Source organism: Sylvia atricapilla, chromosome 2 (genome assembly GCF_009819655.1).
Source record: "Sylvia atricapilla isolate bSylAtr1 chromosome 2, bSylAtr1.pri, whole genome shotgun sequence".
NCBI lineage: Eukaryota > Metazoa > Chordata > Aves > Passeriformes > Sylviidae > Sylvia > Sylvia atricapilla.
In genome coordinates, this window is record NC_089141.1 from 114738584 (window position 1) to 114763264 (window position 24681).

The following is a 24681-nucleotide window of genomic DNA, read 5'->3' on the forward strand; positions in this document are numbered from 1 at the left end:
TCGTAAAATAGACTACATGCTTTATTGGATTGAAAAGTTTTATGAAATGACAAAAAAAAAAACAAAAACAACAAAAAACAAACAAAAACCCCATCTTAAATCAAGAGTTGGCAGATGCGTCAACAGTTGCCATTTGGTGGATCCCCAACCCCTTCTCCAGAAGCATCCACAGGTCTCTGTCACCACAAGCAGCTCTGACCCCGACCCCGATCCCGGGGGACTGCCCATGACACTGGGGTGCCCATGAACTGGGGTGTCCACAGAACTGGGGTGCCCATGAACCGGTGTACCCACAGAACTGGGGTGCCCATGAACTGGGGTGCCCACGGAATTGGGGTGCCCAGAGAACTGGGGTGCCCATGAACCGGTGTACCCACAGAACTGGGGTGCCCATGAACTGGGATGTCCACAGAATCAGGGTGCCCAGGAACTGGGGTGCCCCTGAACCAGTGTACCCACAGAACTGGGGTGCCCACGAACTGGGGTGCCCACGGAATCGGGGTGCCCACGGAATTGGGGAGCCCACAGATTCAGGGTGCCCACTAACCAGGGTGCCCACAAAGCAGGGTGCCCATGGAATCGGGGTGCACATGAACCGGGGTGCCCGTGAACTGGGGATGCCCATGAACTGGGGTGCCCCTGAACCAGTGTACCCACAGAATTGGGGTGCCCATGGAATCGGGGTGCCCCGGCTGCGGGGCCGAGCACGTCCCCCCGTCCCCAGGGAAATGCAGGCACTTAAAAGTCATTGAGAGGAATTTTTAACTTATCCCAAAGCAACAGTGAAATTGTTTAACTCTCACCTACGGAACAAAAAACACCTTTGTAGCCCTTCCTGAATTGTCAAGACACAAATATATTACTCTGGCATAAAGCAAGGCCCCGGGGCCTCTTGGCATCCAGCCTGGCCTCCTCTTCCTCCCGCCATGGTGCATCCTCCTCTGCCTCGGAGGAGCAGCCCCCAGGACGTGTGGGATGGTGGTCTGGGGACAGAGGGGTGCTCGGGACAGGGACCCTGGGCTCGGGGGGTCGTGTGGTGCCAGGGAGCCGCCTCCCGTGGGGTGGGAGTGGGCTTGGGGCTCCCCTGGCAGCCCCGGGGCTGGGGAATGCTCCTGGGGGAGCTGGGACAGGGGACAAGGGCATGGGGCAAGGCTCTGCCCTGGGGACGGAGAGGGGCTGGGGATGGGGCAGGGCTCATCCCTGGGGATGGGGCAGGATCCAGGGACAGGGCTCATCCCTGGGGATGGAACTGTACTGATCCCTGGGGATGGTGCAGGACCCAGGGCTCATCCCTCGGGATGGGGCTGTGCTCACCTGGGGATGGGGCAGGACCCAGGGCTCATCCCTCGGGATGGGGCAGGACCCAGGGCTCATCCCTCGGGATGGGGCTGTGCTCAGCCCTGGGGATGGGGCAGGATCCACGGCTCATCCCTCGGGACAGCCCCAGCCCTCAGAGGGAGGGGACTCAGCCGCAGTCGGTGCCCTGATGGGGACCCCGCAGTGGCCGGGGCTGTGATGGGGACAGCCCGAGGTGAGCCGGGGGCTGTGAGCAGCAGGGTGTGACCCCCAGAGCTGAGGGAGAGCCCCTGGGGGCGGCTCAGGCCGGGCTGAGGCCGGGTCAGGCACAGCCAGGGGACACCCAGGGCAGGGGACACTGCCAGTGAGAGCCTCCTGCGGCCCTCGGGGGGGCACAGAGCCCCGGCAGCCGGCCTGCTCCAGGCCAGGGACGACTCTGTCACGGCCCTGCCACCCAGGCACAGCCTGTCCCCTGCCCTGGAGAGCCCCGCTGTGCCCTGCTCCCTCCCGCTGGCCCTGCCCGGCCAGCACAGGGGACACGGGGACAGGGGACACGCCTGTCCTCCCTGGCTGGCCCTTGTCCCCAGGGTCCCCAGCGGCTCCCGGCGGGGTCGGAGGAGTCCGGGGCGCTGGGGAGGGTTCCCGGGGAAGGGAAGCCGGGGACAGGCGCTGCTCCTCCCGCGTCCCAACCTTCCCGGGCAGGGCGGCGCGGGGACACGCGAGTACCGGCAAGGGCAGAGTCCTCCCCGCGCTGCGCAGCCAGAGCTGCTCGGGACGGGAGCCCCTTCCCAGGGCTGCCAAAGGGACTCGGAGAAATGCGGGAGAACCGGAGTGACCCCGGGGGGAGCGCCCCGAGTCACCCCGGGGGCAGCGCGGAGCAGCCGGCGCCGCCCCGACCCTCCATCAGCCTGTGCAAAAGTTGGAGGAGGCAGGAAAACAAATTAATAACAACAATTTAAAAAAAAAACAAACAAAATTAAAAAATAAACTAAAACCACGTTGAAACCAAACCCAAAGGCCGCGTGGCTGAGCGGAGCAGGAGTAACTGGAAGCCATGCACAGCAAAGCCGGGAGCGCAGCGGAGGGCAGGGGCGCCTCTTCTCCCGGGGGAGCCGGCGGCGTGGCGCTTTTTCGTCTCGGAGACGAGGAAATAAATAAGTTTAAATAGCTCCTCCCGTGCCGGCGCCGCGGGCGGCTCGGGGCCGCGCTGCGCTCCCGGTGCACGGCCGGCCCCGGGCCCGGCGGGACGCGTCCGGGGGATGCTCCCCCTACTTCTTGGGCTTCTTGAAGATCTTTAGGGGGAACTTTTTCTTGCTCTGGCCGAGGTCAACCTCGTCGCCCGTCAGGCTGCTGTCCTCGTCCCCCGGGCTCTTCTTGGCGGCCAGCTGCGGGATGCGGGTGTTCCTGGCGCCGCCGGGCCGGCAGTCAGAGATGGGGGAGGGGGTGTCGGGCTCGGTGGAGCTGGGGCTGTGCGAGCGGGACGAATCCGAGCGGCTGGGCTTGCCGGCCGTCGGCTGGCTGATCTCCCCCAGGCTGGACGACTTCTCCATGCCGTGGTTCGCCGTCATCGTCTTCTTCGTCGCCGCGGGGCTCTCGGGCAGCCGCTCCTGCAGCGCGGCCAGCGCCGGGGGCTCCCCGTGGCGGCCGCCGCCGTTGTGCGTGGGCGCGCCGGGGCCCGGGGGCCCGGGGACAGCCTCCTCCACGGAGCGGGTCAGCAGCGTGGGCCGGGCGGCCAGCAGCTTGGGCGCCGAGCTGGGGACGCGCTGGTGGTCGCTCAGGTGCGGGATGGAGGAGTCGGAGTCGCAGCGAGTTAAATCTCTGCGGCGAGAGGGCGGGCAGAGAGAAGGGGGCGGTCAGCGCCGGGCCGGCCCCGCACGCACCGACCCCGGTGAGCCCCGGCCCCGGCTCCGGCCCCTCTGTGCCCCCGGGGCTCGGCCAGCACCGCCCCGAGCAGCGGGGACACCGGGGACACCGGGGACACCGGGCCGGCGGCTCAGCCCTCCCCAGGGACCCCAGCGGGACCCGGCAGCGCCCGGCTCGGGCCGTCCCCGACCCCCGGAGGGTCCCCCGGCCCCCCACCGCCCGTGCGTCCCCCCGAATCCCGGCGGAGGGACGGGAGGTGCCCAGAGAACCGTGCCCAGCCCGTGCCTACCGGAGACGGCCAACGGGGCCACGGGAGGCGGCAGCGCGGGGGAAATGACAAGTCACAGCTCGCTCCTCCCGGCGGGATGGCTGCTGGCCCCGGGAGCTCCCCGGGCTGCCCGCGGCCGGAGGGATGCGGCCCGGGCCCGCCCTGCCCAAGCGCAGCGATGGGAGGCCGATGGAGAGGAAAGGAGCGGGGAAAGGAGCGAAAGGGGTGACAGGAGGTGGGAGGTGCTGACCTGGCCCTGGAGCCCCCTGGTCTCTGCTCCTGGCACAGAGCCCTGCACAGGGGTCACCGAACCGGCCCGGCTCTGCAGGAGGAGCCCCACATCATCTCCTGGTACCACCACCAACATCAGCCCGGGGGCGGCTCAAGAGACCAGCAAGACAAGGGAAAAGCTCCTCGACAGAGCTGGCACCTGTGAGAGGTCCAGGCACCACTGGGGAGATGTTCAGGAATCCTGGAATGGTTTGGGCTGGGAGGGACCTTAGATCCCATCTCCTTCCACCCGTGCCATGGCAGGGCCACCTCCCACTGTCCCAGGGCCACCTCCCACTGTCCCAGGTGCTCCAAGTGTCCAGCCTGGCCCTGGGCACTGCCAGGGATCCAGGGGCAGCCAGAGCCCCTCTGGGCACCCTGTGCCAGCCCTGCCCACCCTGCCAGGGAACAATTCCTGCCCCAGAGCCCAGCCAGCCCTGCCCTGGGCACTGGGAAGCCATTCCCTGGCTCCTGTCCCTGCAGCCCTTGTCCCCAGTCCCTCTGCAGCTCTCCTGGAGCCCCTTCAGGCCCTGGCAGGGCTCTGAGCTCTCCCTGGAGCCTCTCCTCTCCATGGAGCACCCCCAGCTCTCCCAGCCTGGCTCCAGCCCTCAGAGCATCCCCACGGCCTCCTCTGGGCTCCCTGCAGCAGCTCCACGTCCTCCCTGTGCTGGGCTGAGCAGCTCTGCAGGTGGGCTCTCACCTGAGCCGGGCAGAGGGGCACAATCCCAGTGCCTCCCCTGCTGCCCACACTGTGGGATCAGCCCAGGACACAGGGATTTAAGGTCCCAATGCTCATGGCCAAGGCCTGTGGAGCTTTTCCCACCAATCTCCAGCTCCTTCTCCCCGGGGCTGCTCCCAGGTCACTTCCCAGGCTGTGTTTGTGCTGGGATTGTCCCCACACAGTGCAGGGCCTTGCCCTTGGTCCTGGCTGAGCTCAGGGGGCTGGCACAGGCCCAGCTCTCCAGGGTGCCCCATCCCTTCCCTGCACCCAGCTCTGTGTCACTGGCAGGGCTGCCCTGGAGCCCAGTGTCCCTGTCACTGACGGCGTTTCCCAGTCCTGGCCTCTGAGGAAGCCACTCCTCACTGCTCTGCACAGAAGCGATGGCACCGCTGGAGTCCCAGCAGGGGACAGGCCCAGAACATTCTCCTCTGACTGAACAAGTGCATTTCTGTAACAAAACCCACGGGATGAAGTCGTTCATTCAGCAGGGGCCGAGGTCCAGCAGCTCCACGGGAAGGCACAGAGGAAAAGGGGACCAGAGCCCCTGGGTGGCCAGGGTCAGCCATGGAGAACACCTCAGCTCTTCTCTTCCCCAGCAGCAAAGAGCCCTCCCTGGGCACTGCTGGCATTGTCCTTGTCCTCGCACACGGAGCCATCCCGGGAGAACGGAACAATCCGGATGGTGAAAATCCCTGGGTATCCTGAGAGCAGCTGGAGCTCCTCCAGGGGACACAACTGCCATGGACACCACGTGTGGAGCTCCTCCAAGGGACACAACTGCCATGGATCCACGTGTGGAGCAGCTGGAGCTCCTCCAGGGGACACAACTGCCATGGACACCACGTGTGGAGCAGCTGGAGCTCCTCCAGGGACACAACTGCCATGGATCCACGTGTGGAGCTCCTCCAAGGGACACAACTGCCATGGATCCACGTGTGGAGCAGCTGGAGCTCCTCCAGGGACACAACTGCCATGGATCCACGTGTGGAGCCACTGAGCTCCTCCAGGGGACACAACTGCCATGGATCCACGTGTGGAGCAGCTGGAGCTCCTCCAGGGACACAACTGCCATGGACACCACGTGTGGAGCCACTGAGCTCCTCCAGGGGACACAACTGCCATGGATCCACGTGTGGAGCTCCTCCAGGGGACACAACTGCCATGGATCCACGTGTGGAGCTCCTCCAGGGACACAACTGCCATGGACACCACGTGTGGAGCCACTGAGCTCCTCCAGGGGACACAACTGCCATGGACCCACGTGTGGAGCCACTGAGCTCCCACCAGTGGGTACTGCAGAAGGTCACGGTCACTGTCACTGCTGGTGGCCCATGGCTATCACTGGGATAACTGGGATAACTGGCCTTGGGAAGAGCAGCAGCCATGGAACAGCAGGGCTGAACACGAGGTGTTGGAGCTGACTCCCAAAACATGACACAGCCACACACCTGGGCTGGGACACCTCGGGATGCTGCCACTGCCTGCACATGGAATGTCACTGCCATCACAACCTCCAGCTCCTACAGGGAACTCAGGAATCTCCTGCTCTTCCCAAATGTTTCCTGTTCATGGCTTGCCACACCTGCAAAGGGGAATTTCTGCTGGGAATTCCTGCCAGGACACTCCTCTCCCAGGGAACGTGGCAGAAGCCCCCACCTGCACATGCTGAGCCCTTGCTGAGGTGCTGCTGTGGTAGAACACCCAATTCCAGAGGTTTATTTCCTCCACAAATCCCTGGAAAGTGCCCTTTTTCCAGGGAAACAAGCAGACTGGCTGCAGGGGGTGGCACCAGCCCAATGCCAGGAGTGGCCGGTGCTGGGTCCCAGCAGAGGCAGGACAAGGAGGGAGGCTGTGGGACAGAACCTTGGCACGGGAATGGTGCTGGTGACCAGGATAAGGAACAGAGAGTGACAGATCCTGGCAGGAATGCAGTGCTTGCTCCAGCCTCAGCTCACGGAGGAGCTGGGAGAGCCCTAAGAGACCCAGGGCGCCCTGGCTGGGGATGGAGGCACAGCAACACCCTCTCCCTTCACAGTGTCCCAACTCCACCAAAGAATCTTCTTGTCCAGGAGATCCAGTGCAGCCCTTCTGGCTGCCACGATCCCACGGGGAACATCTGGGTGAGGGTCAGTGACAGAAATCCTTTAAAACAGCAAGAGAGCAGCAAAAAATGGATCTTTTTCCACTGAGGAGACTTCCAGGATGTGTGAAGACGGTGAGTGTTCCTCGCTGGGCTCCGAGAGCTGCTCCCTCTCCTGCAGGTTTCAATCCAGCAGGGCCCAGAGCACTCCTGGCAGCGTGGGGACCAAGTGACAACAGCAGATGGAGAGCCATGCTCTGCTCCAGGAGGATTTTCCTCCCGGAGAGCAGAGGCTGGGAACCCGAGCCCAGGACAGCTGCTCCTGCATGGGACAGGAGGTGGGACAGCAGCGGCCAGGGCAGGGCCTTGGTGACACCACGGCCACTGTGTCACCTCCTGCACCTCTCCCCGCGGCACAGGGGCTGGGGGTCCCTGTCCCCATTCCTGCTGTGGCTGTCTGTGGGATCCTTGGCCCTGCACTGGATGCAGCACGTGGGTTCCACCTCACTGGAGCCCCAGTTCATCCCTCTGGGCTCATCCAGGGGGACTGAAGGAGCTGCCCAAGAGCACGCAGTTCCCGATATTCCAGTGGTCTAAGGTAACCCTGCTCAGACACCATCTCTCCAGCTGTAACTCAGGAATGTATTCCTCAAGGACACAGGGAAGAGCTGGTGACAGCAGTGCCCACCCTGCTGTGCCAGGCTCCGAGGACATCCTGGCACACAGGACACACCCACCGTGCCAGGAACAATCCAGGGGACACCCAACAGACCAGGACACCTGGCACAGGCACCTCCTGCATTCCTACTGTGGCACCCACGGGCTGGTTTTGGGAGCTGAACACCAACGGCCAGGAACTTGGGGGATTTTCTTCAGCTCCAAATGAGCCTTTTCCTGGTGGTTCCCACAAGGAAAGGCACAACAGCAGGGACAGGATTCCCGGATCACACTGGCTGGGTCAGAGAGGACAGGACACCCTGGAGTCTGTGCCAGGACAAGAGGGAGACAAGAGCATTCCCAGGATACTGCCATCATCCTGGATGAGGCTCAGCCAAGACCTGGCCTATATCCCACTAATTTCCATGAGGATTATGCTCCTGAACTGTTACAACACATTTTCAAGAGAAAAAGCTCTCCCAGGACACGGCTGGCCCTGATGGGATCCCAGGAAGGGATCAGAGGAAGCGTTTCTGCAGAGCAGCAGGAGCCCCTGACAGCTCAGCCCTCCTGCAAACCAGAGCAGCAACTGGACAGGGAAATTCCTGGAGCCTTCCTCCACGCCAGGAGTGCTCCCTGCTCTTTTCCATGGATCCAGGCACTCCTACCACCTCCACAGACAGCCCTGCCAGCCCTCACCTGCCTGAGGCAGGATGGATCTGCTTCCTCCCGTGCCTCCTCCCACCCCAGCAGGACCCACCTGAGCCGGGAGGGAGGGAGGGTGAGGAGATGGGGATGGCAAACGAAAGAAGCAGAGAGCGAAGCATGGAATAAGGAAAGCCTGGAGGACAGGAAGCCTGGGAGCGGAGGAGGAGCAGGAGAGGAGCAGGAGGAGGATGGAGAACAAACACCTATTTTTTCCCCAGCCCTGCAGCCCAGGAGGGGTTTGATTTCTCTGGGTCCAGGGCCCAGGAGCTGCCTGGGTGTGCTCCAGCAGCCACCGAGCCCTGGCTGCCTCTGTTTGGCTCTCGGGGCACCCTTGGCCGCGGGCTCCGTGCCTGTAGCACCAAGGCTTTTCCCAAGGGAAATTCCCCAGTCTGCTGTGGGGCTGAGCTTGGCGCAGCCTCAAGGCAAACCCAACAGCATCTTCCTCCCTTCCACCCTGCGAGAGCTGTGAATTACTCATTTCCCTGGATTCCTGACCCTCTCCCTTCCCTGAGCTCGGGCTGCCGCCTCCCTTCCCGGCCGGAGAAGGGGCTGGGCACGGGGATTTGGCGCTACACTCCCATCTCCGTGGGTTTTCTCCACCCGAGGCAGGCACCGGCAGCAGAAAGCTCTGCGCACACACGGCCCCTCCAGCCCCTCTCCCCCCGATCCCGCAGCCGCCTCCGGCCCGGAACCGCTCTGACCTTATTGGCGCCGGATCCTCTGAAGCCAATTGCAAAAGAGAAGCAAAGAGTGAGCGGTGGAGGGAGCGGCTCCTGCAGGGATAACCCCGGCAGGACAACGGAGACAGCGATGGCCAGCCTTGCTCGGGGTGGGGCAGCTCCCGGGAGGTGTTTCTCCTGTGAGCTGTGCCCAGCCCTGGCACCTGCTGGAGCTGGGGCAGCCTCAGGAGCTCCAGCAGCCCCCACCATCGGGGGGCACGTTCCTTCCACCCGGGGAGCCAGCAATCTGGGGCTCTGCTCTGCTCCTTGGACACTCCCTGGCAGACCCTTCTGAGCCTCCCCAGGAGGGATGGATGGATGCGAAGGCCTCGGGGCTATCAGGGAGGAGCAGCAATCCATCGGCAGCGGTGCTTATAGGGGTGCATCAAAGCAGGATCTGCTAATGATGCAGTTGGATAAAACAATGCCCAGCGCCAAACCCGCATCTTTGGGCACCCAACTCCTCATTTCTGCTGCTGGGCTGAGCAGGGATGGATGAGGTGGGGGAGCTCCCTGCTGTGGTGCAGCTGGAGCAAATCCCAGGTGGTCGGTTCTGACTCCACGGATTCTCCTGCACTGACCAGGCTTTGAGCTGGGACAGGGGGAGGACAGTCCTGCTGGCCCCCAGTGGTGACCAGCTGGGCTCTGACCAGGGGAGGTCACACTTCTGCCCTCCTAACGACCTCTGGCATTGTCCCCTTCCCTCCCTGGGGTCCCCACACTGGATCCCGTTTCTCTCTGCCACTCTCAGGGGGTCTGCAGGGACTCAGGCTTTGTCCTGGGCAGGAATTCCATGTGTCACAGGCCTCAGGGAGAAATAAATCATATTTAAACTGCTGTTTTGGACACAGGAGACAAGCCCCAGGCTGCCAGGGTGAGCTCTCCCTCCTGCAGAGTCAGGGAGGCAATGGAAGCAGGGGCCAGCAGCATTCCCAGCTTTTACCAGTCGAAATGGGACAGCTGCAGTGGAACTCCCACTGATAGGAGTTAATTAATTACACTGCTTCTCATCATCCCCAACCAACCATTACTGAATTAACTGAGATGCTGCTCTTTAGTTCTCCATTGTGGAGCAGGTGCAGGAATTTTCCCCTTGGCATTCCAGACTCCAGAGTGTGCCTGGGGCTGCTCAGCTTTGAGACAATGGGGCAGGGAGGGGGTGGAACATCCAAACCAGAGACTGTGAACAGGCCAGGAGAGATCCCAGCACCTGAGGGCAGAGGGCCCCACAGGTGAGGGGATAATGGGACAGCATGCTGGGATGGGTGACGATGTGGTGACTGGGAATGTTTCCCTGCCTGGAGAAATAACGGTGGAGGGACATTTCCCCCATCCTCTGCCTCACCCAGAGACTTCCAGCCTTCTCCCAGCAGTCTGCTCCACAATACTGAGGATTATGTTTTTAATTTTGCCATGGAGAAAGCATGGAACAGAGGTGGAATGACCTGTCCAGGGCCACAGGCAGCTCCTGGCAGGGACAGGATTCCCTGGTCCATCACAGCCTCCCCACTGCCCCTGATCCCTGGGGGATCCCACACAACCTCAGGACTGGCTGCATCCATGGGATGAGGATGAGGGATCTGACCCTGTGCTTGGGACACACAGATTGTTGTCAGGGCCCCTGGAGACTGGGCAGGATTCCTGCTCCTCCCTGTCACCAGCACAGTGAACTGGGACAGCTCTGGGATTTAGGGATAGAGGATAACCAGTCCCTAGGATGTGCCAGCTCTCCCAAGAGCCAACTGAAAGGGACCGAGCTAAAGCCAACAAAAGAAGCTCCAACTCCCTCCTCAGACATTCCTCAGCCAAAACACCCCCATTCCTCATCCCTGCCACACCAGAGGCAGTCACTCCGGAATACATCCCTGAACTGTCCCTCTAGGACTTCTGAAAACCAGCCCAAATTTCTCCAACTGCTGCCTCGTGGTCCCCACCCATCACGTTCCCTTTGCAATTCCCTTGTGAGGACCCCAAGGAGGCCCGGGCTTCCAATCAGGTCGGGTTTGGTGATTAGTTCTGTTACCTCCTCCCATCCCTTTGTTCAGGGGATACCGAGCACCTGGGAATTCTCGTTTGCTCAGCTACAGTAAAACAGCAGAGCCCCTTGGGAACGCCCCTCTGAGCTCATGGGGATGGCCCACGGAATCCTCCTCAGAGGCTCCAGCAGCTCGGGAGAGGAACAAAAGTGGGAAAATCATGGAATAAAGGCCCGAAAGAAAAGGGCAGGAGGAATGTGAGAGAAAGAGCACCCCAGCAAGCATCAGCCCTGAGGCACAGCAGGCAGGAGGCAGCTAGAAAAGAAACAGCAATATACCCAAAGCTCCCAGTGCGACAGCGAACTCCAGAGGTGACATCAGGAGGGGGCAGGTCGGGGATGGAATCCATCTGGAGGAAATAAGAGGTGGTGTGATGGTAATAGATAGGGTGGACATGGCAAGCAGGAGCAGGCGCGGTGGTGGTGGATGAGGAGCAGGAGGTGGAGGCAGGCGATGGGCTGGAGCCGGGCGGGTCGGAGCCGAAGGACTGTCCGGAGCTGAGGCTGTGCATTCGGCGCAGGGACACTCGGCCCGCCCGCACGGGGGCCGCGGGGCCCGCCTCGGGCTGCCCCGGCACGACACTCTCTACCAACCTCTGCGATCCGTGGCCGTGCTGCGGCTCCACCAGGCGCTGCCGGACTGTGCTGGGCAAGGCCGGAGCTGCAACGACACAGGGGGGGAGTGAGGGCACAGCCCGGCCCGCGGGGCTCCGCCAGCGCCCTGACAGCATCAGCACTGTCCCACGGCATCAGCCCTGTCCCTTGGCATCAGCCCTGTCCCACGGCATCAGCCCTGTCCTGCTGGTACCATCCCTGTCCCATGGCATCATTCCTGTCCCTCGGCATCAGCCCTGTCCCATGGCACCATCACCATCCCTGTCCCATGGCATCATTCCTGTCCCACGGCATCGTCCCTGTCCCACGGCATCATTCCTGTCCCACAGCATCAGCCCTGTCCCTCGGCATCAGCCCTGTCCCACCATCCCCATCCCTGTCCCTCAGCATCAGCCCTGTCCCATGGCACCACCCCTGTCCCACGGCATCAGCCCTGTCCTGCTGGTACCATCACCATCCCTATCCCTGTCCCGTGGCACCATCACCATCCCTGTCCCACGGCATCATTCCTGTCCCGCCATTCCCATCCATGTCCCACGGCATCAGCCCTGTCCCACGGCATCATCCCTGTCCCACCATCACCAACCCCATCCCTGTCCCACTGGCACCATCCCTATCCCTGTCCTGCTGGCACCATCCCTGTTCCACCATCACCATCCCCATCCCTGTCCCACCATCACCATCCCTGTCCCACTATCACCATCCTCATCCCTGTCCCACGGCATCGTCCCTGTCGCTGTCCTGCTGGCACCATCCCACCATCCCTATCCCACTGGCACCATCCCTATCCCTGTCCCACTGGCACCATCCCTATCCCTGTCCCGCTGGCACCATCCCTATCCCTGTCCCGCTGGCATGATCCCACCATCCCCATCCCACCATCACCACCCCGCTGCCCCTGGCCCCATCCCAGCAGCACCACACCAGTGTCACTGTGCCACCAGCATGTCCCAGCAGTTAAGGCCCGTTTAATGCAGAAGCAGCTCGAAGCTGGTGCTGAACATGCTGGATTAATGCCCAGCCCATGGAAAAGTCCAACACCGCTGATGTAGGTGCCTCTGAACACCTTATCTGAGCATCTTGCCTGACGCACAGAGTGACTGTGTGATTCATCCCACCTGGAGCCACCACCTGACTCCTGCAGAGCCAAGAACCGGGCACTTCCAGGGCCACTCCACCCTCACAGACATCTCCTGGCTCCAGTCCTGCTGCCTGGGTGGGACCTTCACAGCCCACAGGCAAGCAGGTTGACACTGGCACCTGAAGTTCCACTCCCAGAGCTCAGCTCTGCTCCATTCTGGCTCTGCTGTGCAGGGGCAGCACCAGGAGCAAAGCAGCATGGAATCGTACAGGGAATTGGGTTGGGAAAAACCCTAAAGATCATCTCTGCCCACCCCTGCCATGGGCAGGGACACCTTCTGCTGGCCCAGGCTGCTCCAGACCCCAGTGTCCAACCTGCCCTCGGACACTCAGAGGGACGGGGCAGTCTCCTGGTTGGTTGAAAATATTTGGGTTGAGGATGTGGGGCAGGAATTGCTCCCTGGCAGGGTGGGCAGGGCTGGCACAGGGTGCCCAGAGCAGCTGTGGCTGCCCCTGGATCCCTGGCAGTGCCCAAGGCCAGGTTGGACACTGGGAGCACCTGGGACAGTGGGAGGTGGCAGGGGTGGCACTGGGTGGGATTTAAGGTCCCTCCCAACCCAGACTTTCTGGGATTCATGCCTGATTCCTCCATGCCTGAGCTGGTGACTCTGGCCCCAGAGTGGTCTCACCTGCTCCCAGCCTGTTCCATGATCACTGTGACTGATCAGAGACTCAACTGGAGAAATATTCTCCTCTGGTTGCCAGTTCCCCTTGTTTTGGGGAACCACAGGGGGATGTCCTTTGGAGCCCCAGCACCAGCTCCTGAAGTGTCCCCAAGGCTCCTCGGGATCTCTGCAGCCCTGTGGTCACACCTGGCTGGAACTGGAGCCCAGCAATCCCTGAGCAGCTGCCTGTGCCCCACAGCTGCCCCCAGGGTCACCCCCAGAGCCAGGGGAGGCGCCTTTGCCTGCCTGGAGCCTTGGGAATGCTCCTCTCCATCATGGAAAATGGCATCCCAGGGCTGCAGCCCCAAGCCAACAGGCTGGCTTTATTCCATCCCCTTTATTCCACACAAGATGTTCCTCCTTTGATAAGGTGTTCAGGATTGCTCAGGATTTCTTATGTGCATAAGAAATTAATGTACAAATGGGTTAAAAAGATGCAGAGACAGGAAAGCTCAGAAATGGAGGAGGAAGAGGAGAGCTCCTTTGGGAATGGAAGAACCAGCAATCCCTGCTCTGGAAACTCCCAGCTGGACACACAGGGCCCCTCTGGCAGAATGACTCAGCACTGAAGGATCCACAGGGATATATTTCCAGTGGAAGAAGGAATAAGAAGAAATAATTCTGGCAACTTGGCTGTTTCCACACCCCCAAGGTGAATCCCAGTCTTTCCCACTGCTCAGGTTTGCTGCTTCTTGTTCTCTCAGTGTCCATCCATGAACCTGGAATTTTACACCACTCACATTCTACTGCAAGATTTTTTTTTTTTTTTTCTGCTCCAGACCTGCAATTCCAGTTTGGGAATCTCACTGTGGAGAGTTCACAGGGAGCTGACTGCAAAGTAACTCACTGGGGTGATGGGTTTCTGATACAGGCTTCCTTTTCCCTTGGGCCACACTTTTTTCCCTAAGGATTCCCTGGTTTTTTCCTGGTGTTCCAGCCCTCATTCCCAACTCAGTACTCCCCACCTTTGTGTGTTCTCCTTCTCCAAGGCCAATGCTGTGATGAGCCCTGGAGCACAGGCTGGGACTTCACTTCCCTCCAGACACACGTTTTACCACCATTCCCCAGATCACCTGCCCAGTATGCCAAGGAAAAGGCCTCCCTGCACCAGGCTGGCACGTCCCCCTCCTCTGTCCCACGACAGCTGGGACAGCCAGGAGCCTGTGTGCCATCCCCGTGGCACTGGGGCTGCAGGGGACAGGGCTCCTAGGAGTTAATAAACTGCTCAGTTTATGTAGGGATTGTGAGGGAACACGGCTGTGGGGAGGGATGGCGCAGCAGGGAAGGAGGTGGAATGGGATAGGGAATGCTGTCACCTCCTCCTGGCCTCACTGGGTCCTTAATCTCCACCTGAGGGGTAAAATGGAGTGAGTCCAACCCTCCAGATGCCCTAACTGCACCCAGGGGCACGTGGGAGCTGCAGCTGAGATTCTTCTTCATCCCACCAGACTCTTCCCGGGGTTAGTACAGGTGGTGATGGCTCAGTGAGGACAGATACAGCCATTAGTTCCCGTGCCAGAAAGATGGAAAACTGGTGGATGTATTTTAGTCCAGAAAAAGGCCAGAGGGCAGAATAAAAAAAATGAAAATATAATTGAAGAGAACCAAACCAGGGTATTTCCAGAGGGACTGATCCTCCAAGGACAGCGAGGAGCGGTCGCTGAACCTGCGCCCGAAAAGCCAGGCTGCATCTGGGGGGCACCAGGTGGGAACAGCAAAGAGAGAGATGGGATTTACTGGGAGAAGCACCACGGGTCCTCAGCAGCACATCTGGGCAGGAGAAACTTGGCTCTGCTCTCCTGAGGCAGGGTTTGTACACAAAGGGAAAAAAACCCTACAAGGAAAGGCTCCTTGGCTTTGGGAACTGGAGTGCCCAGTGCCTGCTACAGGGTGTATCACCTGCAGGGAGGAGGGGGACAGGAGGGGACAGGAGGGGACAGGAGGGGACAGGAGGGGACAGGAGGGTGGGCAGGCTCTCTGCCCAGCTCTGGGATGATGGAACTGCAAGTGCTCCCTGGAAATGTCCCACTTGAGGCGTCTCAAGTGCGAAGCAGCTGAGGCTGAACTCAGGGCTGAAGGCTCCCACCTGGCCTAGCTGAGGTCCTCAGGTGTCACCTGGGACTGTCCCAAAGCTCCCTGCCATCTGTGCCCAGCTGGGGCTGTGCCAGGGCTCTGTCAGAGATGGCCAGCTCCATTCTGATGGTGACTGGTGATGACAAAGAGCAGGAGGTCTCCGCTCCCTGCAGCTTTAATGTCCCCAAGAACACCTGACCCCACAAAGAGTGGGACCCAGCCCCATGTCTGCAGAGCCCTGGGAACACACAGGTACCTCTGTTCCTGCTGCACTACCCAAAACCTCCGAGCTGTGCCTCACCCTGAGCCCTCCCCAGCAGCACAGCCCAGGGGATCTGGCACAGGGCACCTCCTGAGCACAGGGTGCCAGCCCTGAGACCCCTCTGCTCGTCCCTCCTGCTCCCCCAAACAGCCCTGCCCCGGATTAAATCATCCAGAGCGGCCCAGAGCAGCTGTGACTGGCCCTGGATCCCTGCAGGTGTCCAAGGTCAGGGCCATGGAGCAGCCTGGGACAGTGGGAGGTGTCCCTGGCCACGGCAGGAGCGGGATGAGCTTTAAGGTCCTTCCAGCCCAATGCCCTCTGTGACCCCATGACTCCATGGAGGTGCCTGGATCAGGGTGCTGCTCCTGTGCCCCCCAGGCCCCTGTCACTGCTCTTCAGCTCTCTCAGTGCAACACCCAATGGGAAACTACTTGGAAAATGCCCTTTTGGGAGAAGCAAGGCAGGATCTGGGCCAGCTGAAGGCAGGAAGAGCAGCCAGGGCTGACTCCCAGCTGCTGCAGAGAGGTGACAGTGTCACCCAGCCCAGGGGCTCAGCACCTGGGGGGTCACAGGGTGATCCATGCTCAGCCCTCCCTCCGTGGGATCTGGGCTTGGCAGAGCAGGGACAGCCACCCTGGGAGCTGATGCCCTTTGTCACTGACAAGGAGGGACAGGAGGTCCCCTGGGTCACCCCAAGCCCTGCACAGAGCTGGGGATCCAGGCTCTGCTCCAGGGAATGTTTAACAGCTCCCTAGGCTGGCAGACTGCTGCTCCCCCCCAGAATGGTGCAGGATGCAGGTCCAGCTGGGCCTCAGGAAGGAGCAGCTTTGAGTCCTTTAATCCCAAAAAAGCGCTCAGGCCACGGGGGACTCAGGATAATCCCTCTTCCTGTCTTACTGCCGTGTCTACCCATGCCTTTGATTGGGGTTTTTTTGGTAAATGCTGAAATCACTGAGCTGACCAGAACAGCACAGATAGAATGAAATTATAATTAACAGTTTCTAAACTACCAGTTCTGCTGGAATTAACAGGCTCCAAACAACCCCAGCAGTGGGGCCTGGCCTGTTAGGGATGCTCCTGACCCTGCTGGACCAACTGTGGTCTTTGGGCATGGAAACCCCGACTTGGATCAATGAATCCCTCCTGCTGCAGGTGAACTACAGATCCAGGTCTGCTCTGTGTCACAGCCACCAAGCCCAGCAGTCACAGCCCCCATTCCCAGGGAGCTCCCAGAATCTCCATTCCCAGGGAGCCCCCAGTCCCAGGGAGCTGTCAGAGCCCCCATTCCCAGGGAGCCCCCATTCCCAGGGCTCCCCCATTCCCAGGGAGCTTCCAGAGCCCCCATTCCCAGGGAGCTGTCAGAGCCCCCATTCCCAGGGAGCCCCCATTCCCAGGGCTCCCCCATTCCCAGGGAGCTCCCAGAGCCCCCATTCCCAGGGCTCCCCCATTCCCAGGGTTCCCCCATTCCCAGGGCTCCCCCATTCCCAGGGAGCTGTCAGAGCCCCCATTCCCAGGACTCCGCCATTCCCAGGGTGCCCCCAGAGCCCCCATTCCCAGGGCTCCCCCATTCCCAGGGCTCCCCATTCCCGGGGCTGACATACATTGGATGGACATGGGGGACACCAGCTCCTCGTCCAGGTCGTCCACGTCGTCGGTCATGATGAAGTGGGAGGGGTTGGGCCGGGGCGTGCCCATCCAGCCGGGGTCGATGTTGAGGGCCGAGGCCAGCGAGTGGATCCCGGGGTTGTTGACGATCTGGAAGCCGCAGAGCAGCTCGATCTGCTGCCAGCGGTGCAGCCGCTCCCGCAGCGCCGCCGTCACCTCGCTCAGAGCTTGTCTGGGGACAGGGACAGACAGGGACAGTGCAGGCACTGAAGGGAAGGCACCCCCTCAATCCGCTGCAGTGCCTGGGGTCAGCTGTGTATCCCGAAATTTGAGACGCTTTTCGTTCCAATTCCAGGAATACAGAAATTTAAAAATGCAGCTGAAGTATCCGGGGTAAATAACAAGGGGGAATGGCTTCCCAGTGCCCAGGGCAGGGCTGGCTGGGCTCTGGGGCAGGAATTGTTCCCTGGCAGGGTGGGCAGGGCTGGCACAGGGTGCCCAGAGCAGCTGGGGCTGCCCCTGGATCCCTGGCAGTGCCCAAGGCCAGGCTGGACACTGGGGCTTGGAGCAGCCTGAGACAGTGGGAGGTGGCCCTGGGACAGTGGGAGGTGGCCCTGGGACAGTGGGAGGTGTCCCTGCCATGGCACGGGTGGCACTGGGTGGGATTTGAGGTCCTTCCCAACTCAAGCCATTCCATAACAATCCCTTCAGCATCCTGCAGCCTCCTGGAACCTCGTTTTGGCAGGACTTTTAATTGCTCCACTGTGATCCCTTGTTTCTCCCAGGTGAAATCAGAAGGTTATTGATGAAGAGGAGCAAGTCCAAGCCCAGGTCATTGGGGAGAACAGGAGTCCAGTAAAATGAGCCCCAGAGCCCCTTGGAGGTGAGGACACCCCTGCTGGGCCAGGGCAGGGAGGAAGAGGGAGGCAGGGATGAGGAAGGTGTTGAGCAGACACTCACTTTGCAGTTAAGATTTTATGATCGACATCGTCCAGAGAGGAACTATGAGCAACATGGAACGTTCCAAAAAGGGTGTTTCGCTTCTTTTTGATCTTCTCAGCCTGGAATATCAATGGAGAAAAGTCACAGGAGGAAGACAACCTGATGTTTCCTCCAGGCCATGGACATCCTGGATGGGCTGAGACAGGAACAGTCCCTGCGGCTGCCTGCACATGTGGGAACGGTGTTGGTACTGAGGAATGTTGTTCTCCCTGACACTGGGGTGAGGAATTCACCAGCAGCAAGTAGCAGGTTGGGGATTTCATGCTCCCTTCTCCCAGTTTCCCAAATACCAGAGAGAACTGGACTGAAAAGGCTGAGTTTTTAGGGCAGAGTGTGAGTCCCCATCCCTGGAGGGATTTCACAGCCCTGTGGATGTGGCACCAGGGGACATGGGGCAGTGGTGGCCTTGGCACTGCTCAGGGAATAGGTGGACTTGAAAGTCTCCAACCCAGACCATTCCATGATTCCATGAAGCAGGTACCTCACTCAGGGAAGGGCTCCCACACACTGGCTCACCTCCCCCATGAACAACGACCAAACACACCCCAGCAATGCCCAAGGGATGCTGGGCTGGGGAAGAATTTTGGTTTGAGGTTGAATATGTGGTGTTGTATCAAAAATTAAAGTCTCCTCCCACAGCTCTTCCATTCCCAGCTCCAGTGGCATGAAGCTGGGACTTAGGAAAGCCAAGGATGTGGATGCAAGAAGTGACACAGCCAAAGGACAACTGTTGGAACATTAAAATGTTCCCAATCAAAGCAGATGAAGGCAGGCAGGGTTTATCCCTCCTGCCAGCTCTGCTCTGTATGGCCACGGGGACGAGGACGAGTCACAACAGCTCCCTGGGCTCATCCCTCAGGGCTGGCACACAAATCCCAGACTGGGAATGCAGTGATGATTCACATCCCCATCTGGGGATTGCACTGCCTGTGTGTGCTCCTCCCCTGGAGCAGGGATTGTGCTGGGAGGGGCAAAGGCTCCTGCTCACCCAGCACCAGGGCAGCAATCCCTGCTCACATTCCCTGGGCTCCGGGCTCCAACAGCACCCAGCCTGGGATCAGCCCACCCTGAGAGCCCACGGCTCAGGAGCATCATCCTCATCTTCACACTCATCCTCAGCCCCTGCTCACACCTCGCTTGTGCTGCATTTCTACAACATGCAAATTTAAGGCATGGAGAGAGAAACTGCCCTTGAGCTGAGAGAGGGCAGGGCTGGCTGGGATCTGGGGCAGGAATTGTTCCCTGGCAGGGTGGGCAGGGCTGGCACAGGGTGCCCCCCGGATCCCTGGCAGTGCCCAAGGCCAGGCTGGAAACTGGGGCTTGGAGCAGCCTGGGACACTGGGAGGTGTCCCTGCCCATATTATGAGCTGGATGAGCTTTAAGGTCCCTCCCAACCCAGCCCATTCTGGGATTCCACAATCCCACAGGACAAAGAAGATGCAGAGGAACCAGCTCTGCGGGCTCCAGTCCCCAAACCTCCCCCAGGGTCCCGGCCCGAGGCCGCTCCAGCTCTCACCCCTTCCTTGGCCACCAGCAGCTGCTTCTCTGCGTTCTGCTTCTTGATGTTGTAGTACTGCACCTCCACCTCGTGGGTCAGCTGCAGCCACTTCTGCAGGGCCTCGGGGGCTGCCCAGCTGCAGTGGGACTCCAGCTCCTTCTCGGCGTTCTTCAGCGCCATCCGCACCTGGGGACAAGTGCCCGGGACACCGTGGAGCAGCCGTGGGGACACAGCTCAGCCCCCCTCTGCTGCCAGCCCCGCTTCCCAGACTGCCTCATCTCAGTCCTGGCAGCAGGAAACGTCCTCTGGAGGAGCGCTGGCATCCTGGGGACAGCAGCAGAGGAGCCACCCACACGCCAGGTTGCTGCTCCAAGCACCAGAACCTCCCACAGACGATTCCTGCCATCCTACAGCTGAGCTCCTTCCTCAGAAATTCCCAGGCAGCACCATGCCGTGCTCCCTCTCCACCCCTTCACATCAGCTCCTCTGCCAGGAGGCACAGGAAAACCCTCTGGAGCCAACGGCACGGTGCATGAAGTTGTTAAAAGGGAATTAGGCTCGGAGAGAGGATGCTCTGGGGGGTTTCTGCAGCCTCTAGAAACCTGTGCAGAGCTTTCTGCCTGTCTGTAAATCCCCCAGATCCTCCTGCGGAGGCACAAGCCCTGAGAGGCCCGTGCAGGCAATCCCTGTCTCAGCACAGCTCCCAGCCAAGCCCAGGGAGCTTGTCAGGAGACAACTTCCACACTGGGGAAAGTGAGAAAAACATTTAGACACAAAACATGTGCTGCTGGTCAGGAAAAGAAACAGCCTGGCTGGATCAGCCATTGCTGAGGTCTCTCCTTCCACCCCAGCCCAGGCTCCTGCACACCCTGACATCCCACAGAGATCCGGGATTAGAAGGAGTGGGTGAGAAGCCAGCTGGGGACACTCTGGGCTCACAGAAAAGCCGTCAGTGGTGGAGACCATCAAGAATGAACCCGTGTCCTGCAGTGCCCACCCTGAGAGAGGCTCTCAGAGCCCCGGGCCTGACAAACCCTGCAGGAAGGGGAGGTGTCCCACCCTGGAGCAGTGGAGGGACAGCACACACAGGGACAGGGCTGGGGCACTGTGCCACCGCGGCACCCCGAAGCTCAGGGGGTGCTGTGGCTTCACACTGTACAACAGCTCTGCCTCCCACCCAAAGCAGCTGGAGAGCTTTCCCTGCTCCTGCAGATCCCAGCCCACGGAGGCAGCCCTTTCCCACGGCGGTGGGCGGCTGCAGAGGAGCGTTTTTGTGAAGGATTGCTCACACTTGGAGCTTTTCCCTGAGTGTGCTCTTCGGCTCGGTCACGTCTCACTGAGCCCAGCCCAGGGAGGGGTTTGGGGAGCCAAGAGCCCCAGAGGACAGGCAGATACCCTGAAATTCTGTATTTCAGCCATCTATCCAGGAGCAGCCCTGAGGCACTACTACCATTTGTGTGTGATTTAGGGTTGCTCAGTATAAAATTGTCTAAACCAGTCCCAGAGTGCCAAATTCAGTCCCAGAGCCCAGACTTTTCCTGGCTTTTCCCATCAGACAGCAGCAGTGTCAGGTGCTGCTCCCACCTCAGCAGAGCTCTGACCATCACCCACAGGCATCTGGGATTTGGGAATACAGAGAAAACACGGGTAGGAAATCTGTCACTGGTTGTTTGGGGTAGAGGAGTGCTCGTAACACCCACAGGAACAATGTTTTTAGGGAACGGTGGGGAAGGGAAGTGCTGTGGAACAGGCAAGGATCAGTGGATAAAATGAGTGTCCATGACCCAAACCCTCGTGGTTCTGCAGGGAATCCGTGCAAACAGGAGGTATTTTGTGTGTCTCCATTCTCCTGGAAAGATCTCTAAAATCTCATTTGGATCACTAAGAGCTGGGGGTGCTAACTGGAGAGGAGAGGCTCCAGGGAGAGCTCAGAGCCCTGCCAGGGCCTGAAGGGGCTCCAGGAGAGCTGCAGAGGGACTGGGGACAAGGGCTGCAGGGACAGGAGCCAGGGAATGGCTTCCCAGTGCCCAGGGCAGGGCTGGATGGGCTCTGGGGCAGGAATTGTTCCCTGGCAGGGTGGGCAGGGCTGGCACAGGGTGCCCAGAGCAGCTGTGGCTGCCCCTGGATCCCTGGCAGTGCCCAAGGCCAGGCTGGACACTTGGAGCACCTGGGACAGTGGGAGGTGGCCCTGCCATGGCAGGGGTGGGGTGGGATGAGATTTAAGGTCTCTCTAAGCCAAAGCAGTCTGGGATTCTATTCCACAGTTCTCTCAGTGTTCTCTGGGTCCGTGGCCTCACTGGGCTCCTGGTCTGTGGAGGCTGACCCAGTGAGGAGAGAGGGATGGATGAAGAACAGGACACTCCTTCATCCCAGACACCCGACTCCAGCAGGACCATCCAAACTCCATCCAAACCCTCTGGCATGGCTTTGGTGATAAGAACCAACCGGTGCAGAAGGAGGTCTGGGTTAACATTCCCTGGGAGCAGGGAGTATGTTGACCTGGGAGGAGCTGTGGGGTCAGAGGGGGTGACTGGTTAATGTCACGAGTGTCCTCGAGCTGCTGGCACGGTGCTGGGGTTACGGTCACACAGTGCTCAGGTGGGACACTCCAGTACTCACCTGCTGATGGACTGAGGAACACAGAGGTCACGTCAGCGCCGCCTCCCCGGGCTCCTTACAAAGGGGAATGCAGGGGGAAGTGGAAGGGGTGAGAGCTGGGCTTCCCAGAGCCGGGGGCTGGCTGGGTGTGAGCACTGGGGCACCTGAGGCCCCACAGCACACTGCCCCAGTGTCTGTCTGTGCCAGGGAAAGGAGGCTCAGCAGCCCTGTGCAGAGGCTGGATAAACAGGCACCGTGGGGCTGGGGGCTGCAGCTGCCCCAGGCAGGAAGGGAATTTGCTGTTTGCACCCCTGCACTGCCCCGGGGCTCCCAGGACACTTGGACCTGCCTTGCCAGGGGAAGCCCTGGATTCCTGCCTTGTTTTCTTCCCCGTCCTCCATGGCAGCAAAAAAGACTGGACACAGCTGGGAGGATACACACATGGCCTTGGAACACCAAGGAACCTCCCTGGCCTATGCAGGTCTGGCTCCCAGTTTCGGTTCAAACTGATCTGTAACTTAGAGCCAGCTGAGAACTGTCCCTCAGGTGAGACAGGAAGCAGCTACTGGGATTGTGGGTTTGGACTTTCTTGTAGGTTTGGGGCAGTAAAGATTGGATACTGGGAAAAATTCCTTATGGAAAGGGTTGTCCAGCCCTGGCACAGGCTTCCCAGGACAGTGCTGGAGTCACATCCATGGAGGGATTTAACAGGATGTGGCAACTGGGGACACGGTCAGTGGTGGCCTTGGCAGTGCTGGGGAATGGCTGGACTTGATGGTCTCAGAGGCCTTTCCCAACCCTACCCTCACACACCCCTCGGATCATGGGAGAACATGGGAAGCAGAACTGAACTCATCCCAATCTGACCTAAAACCATCAACACACATAAAGAGAGACAGTGCGGACTGGGGAGGGAGTCAGAAATCCCAGAGGGTGCAGCTCCAGGGCAAGTCCAACCCCTCTGCTCCTGCCGGGATGCCACAAGGTGCCAGCACGTGCCCTGTCTGCCACTGCTGCAGTGCCTGGGACGTGTAATGGGCACTCTGGAAAAGAGACTTGGGGCTTTTCCTCCACAAAGGGGAGTGGGAAAGCACAGGCAGAAAAGCAGCAACATCACTGGATTCAGAGGTGGTGGAGAGCAGCGAGGACTGGTGTCCCTCAGTAGTCAGGACTGGCTCTGGGAAATGTCTTTGCTGGTGACAGGGACACTGGGCTCCAGGGCAGCCCTGCCAGTGACACAGAGCTGGGTGCAGGGAAGGGATGGGGCACCCTGGAGAGCTGGGCCTGTGCCAGCCCCCTGAGCTCAGCCAGGACCAAGGGCAAGGCCCTGCACTGTGTGGGGACAATCCCAGCACAAACACAGCCTGGGAAGTGACCTGGGAGCAGCCCCGGGGAGAAGGAGCTGGAGATGGGTGGGAAAAGCTCCACAGGCCTTGGCCATGAGCATTGGGACCTTAAATCCCTGTGTCCTGGGCTGATCCCACAGTGTGGGCAGCAGGGGAGGCACTGGGATTGTGCCCCTCTGCCCTGCCCAGGGTGCCCAGAGCAGCTGTGGCTGCCCCTGGATCCCTGGCAGTGCCCAAGGCCAGGTTGGACACTGAGATTGGAGCACCTGGGACCTTAAAGTCCACCCAGTGCTACCCCTGCCATGGCAGGGACACTGTCACAGTGTCCCTGCCATGGCAGGGGTGGCACTGGGTAGACTTTAAGGTCCCACCCAATGCAGTCCTTGTGTGTTTCCATGACTTCCCAGAGGGATGAAGCAGCCCTCAGTGCCACGTCTCTGTGCAGGTGCCTCCCCCAGGTGAGCCCTTACCTGCTCCAGCTCCTGCTCAGCGTATTTCTGCCGGCTGAGCTCGTTCTCGGTGCCCTCGCGCAGCTCCCGCAGCCGGTGTGCCTCCTGCTTGGCAATGCTGATCTCGTCCTGCAGCTTCTTCTCCAGGTGCACCTTCTCCACCTCCACGGAGCGATGCTCCTCCTGCGCCTTCTGCAGCCTGGAACACAGGAGAGGCAGAGCCCACGCTGGGTCGGCTCTGTGGTTCAGGGCTGCCCACCACACCCAGCCCTGCTCTGCTCTGCCGTGGGCATGGCAGGGACACAGCTCACCGTGGCTGGGAAGAAAGGAAGTTGTCAGCTGCTCAGTCTCAGCTTTATTTGTTTATCAAATACTCAGGATGAATTTTCTTCATTTTCGAAAGCACATCCGGCTTTCCTCTGAGTCTCGAATTAAGCTCAATTTTCAGTATTTTCACCAAAGTGAAGACTTTGATAAAGCATGGAAAGATCTGCCAGAACACACTGGACCACCCAGATGGGATGGCTCCATGCTCCTCCCACAAAATCCTGCAAATTCAGACATGTCTTTATCTTGCCTGGAGGTTCTTATTCTTCCCCATGACAGGATTGAATCTGCCAGAATATATGGCAACAACTGAGAAATGGTGGCAGCAATGAAAGCCTGGGTCTCCGTGGGATCAGTAGGATCTTCCCTGAGGAGCTGGCCTGAGCTGAGGCTGCCAGCAAGGCCGTGAGGTTGGCAGGGCAGTAGCTAGGCAGTGACTCTCAGAGAGGATCTGAGTGTCACTGCCCCAGGGGAGACTGCACCC

At 60.2% G+C, this 24681-nt stretch overlaps 1 protein-coding gene across 9 annotated transcripts in view; it reads right to left on the bottom strand.

The window, feature by feature from the left end:
- Positions 1–24681, bottom strand: part of STIM1 (stromal interaction molecule 1) — an 81935-nt gene continuing 57254 nt past the window's right edge. For 6 of the 9 annotated variants that reach the window (XM_066314202.1, XM_066314206.1, XM_066314203.1 and 3 more), the window contains 6 exons: positions 23892–24069; positions 19496–19663; positions 17938–18038; positions 16974–17209; positions 10897–11278; positions 1–3114 (listed from right to left, as the gene is read on the bottom strand). In XM_066314202.1, coding sequence (XP_066170299.1) covers positions 2565–3114; positions 10897–11278; positions 16974–17209; positions 17938–18038; positions 19496–19663; positions 23892–24069 — 1615 coding nt within the window. In that variant the 3' untranslated portion in view covers positions 1–2564. Of the gene's footprint in view, positions 3115–10896; positions 11279–14647; positions 14729–16973; positions 17210–17937; positions 18039–19495; positions 19664–23891; positions 24070–24681 lie in introns of all 9 variants that reach the window. The other 3 variants (XM_066314207.1, XM_066314204.1, XM_066314208.1) reach the window with 2 other exon arrangements.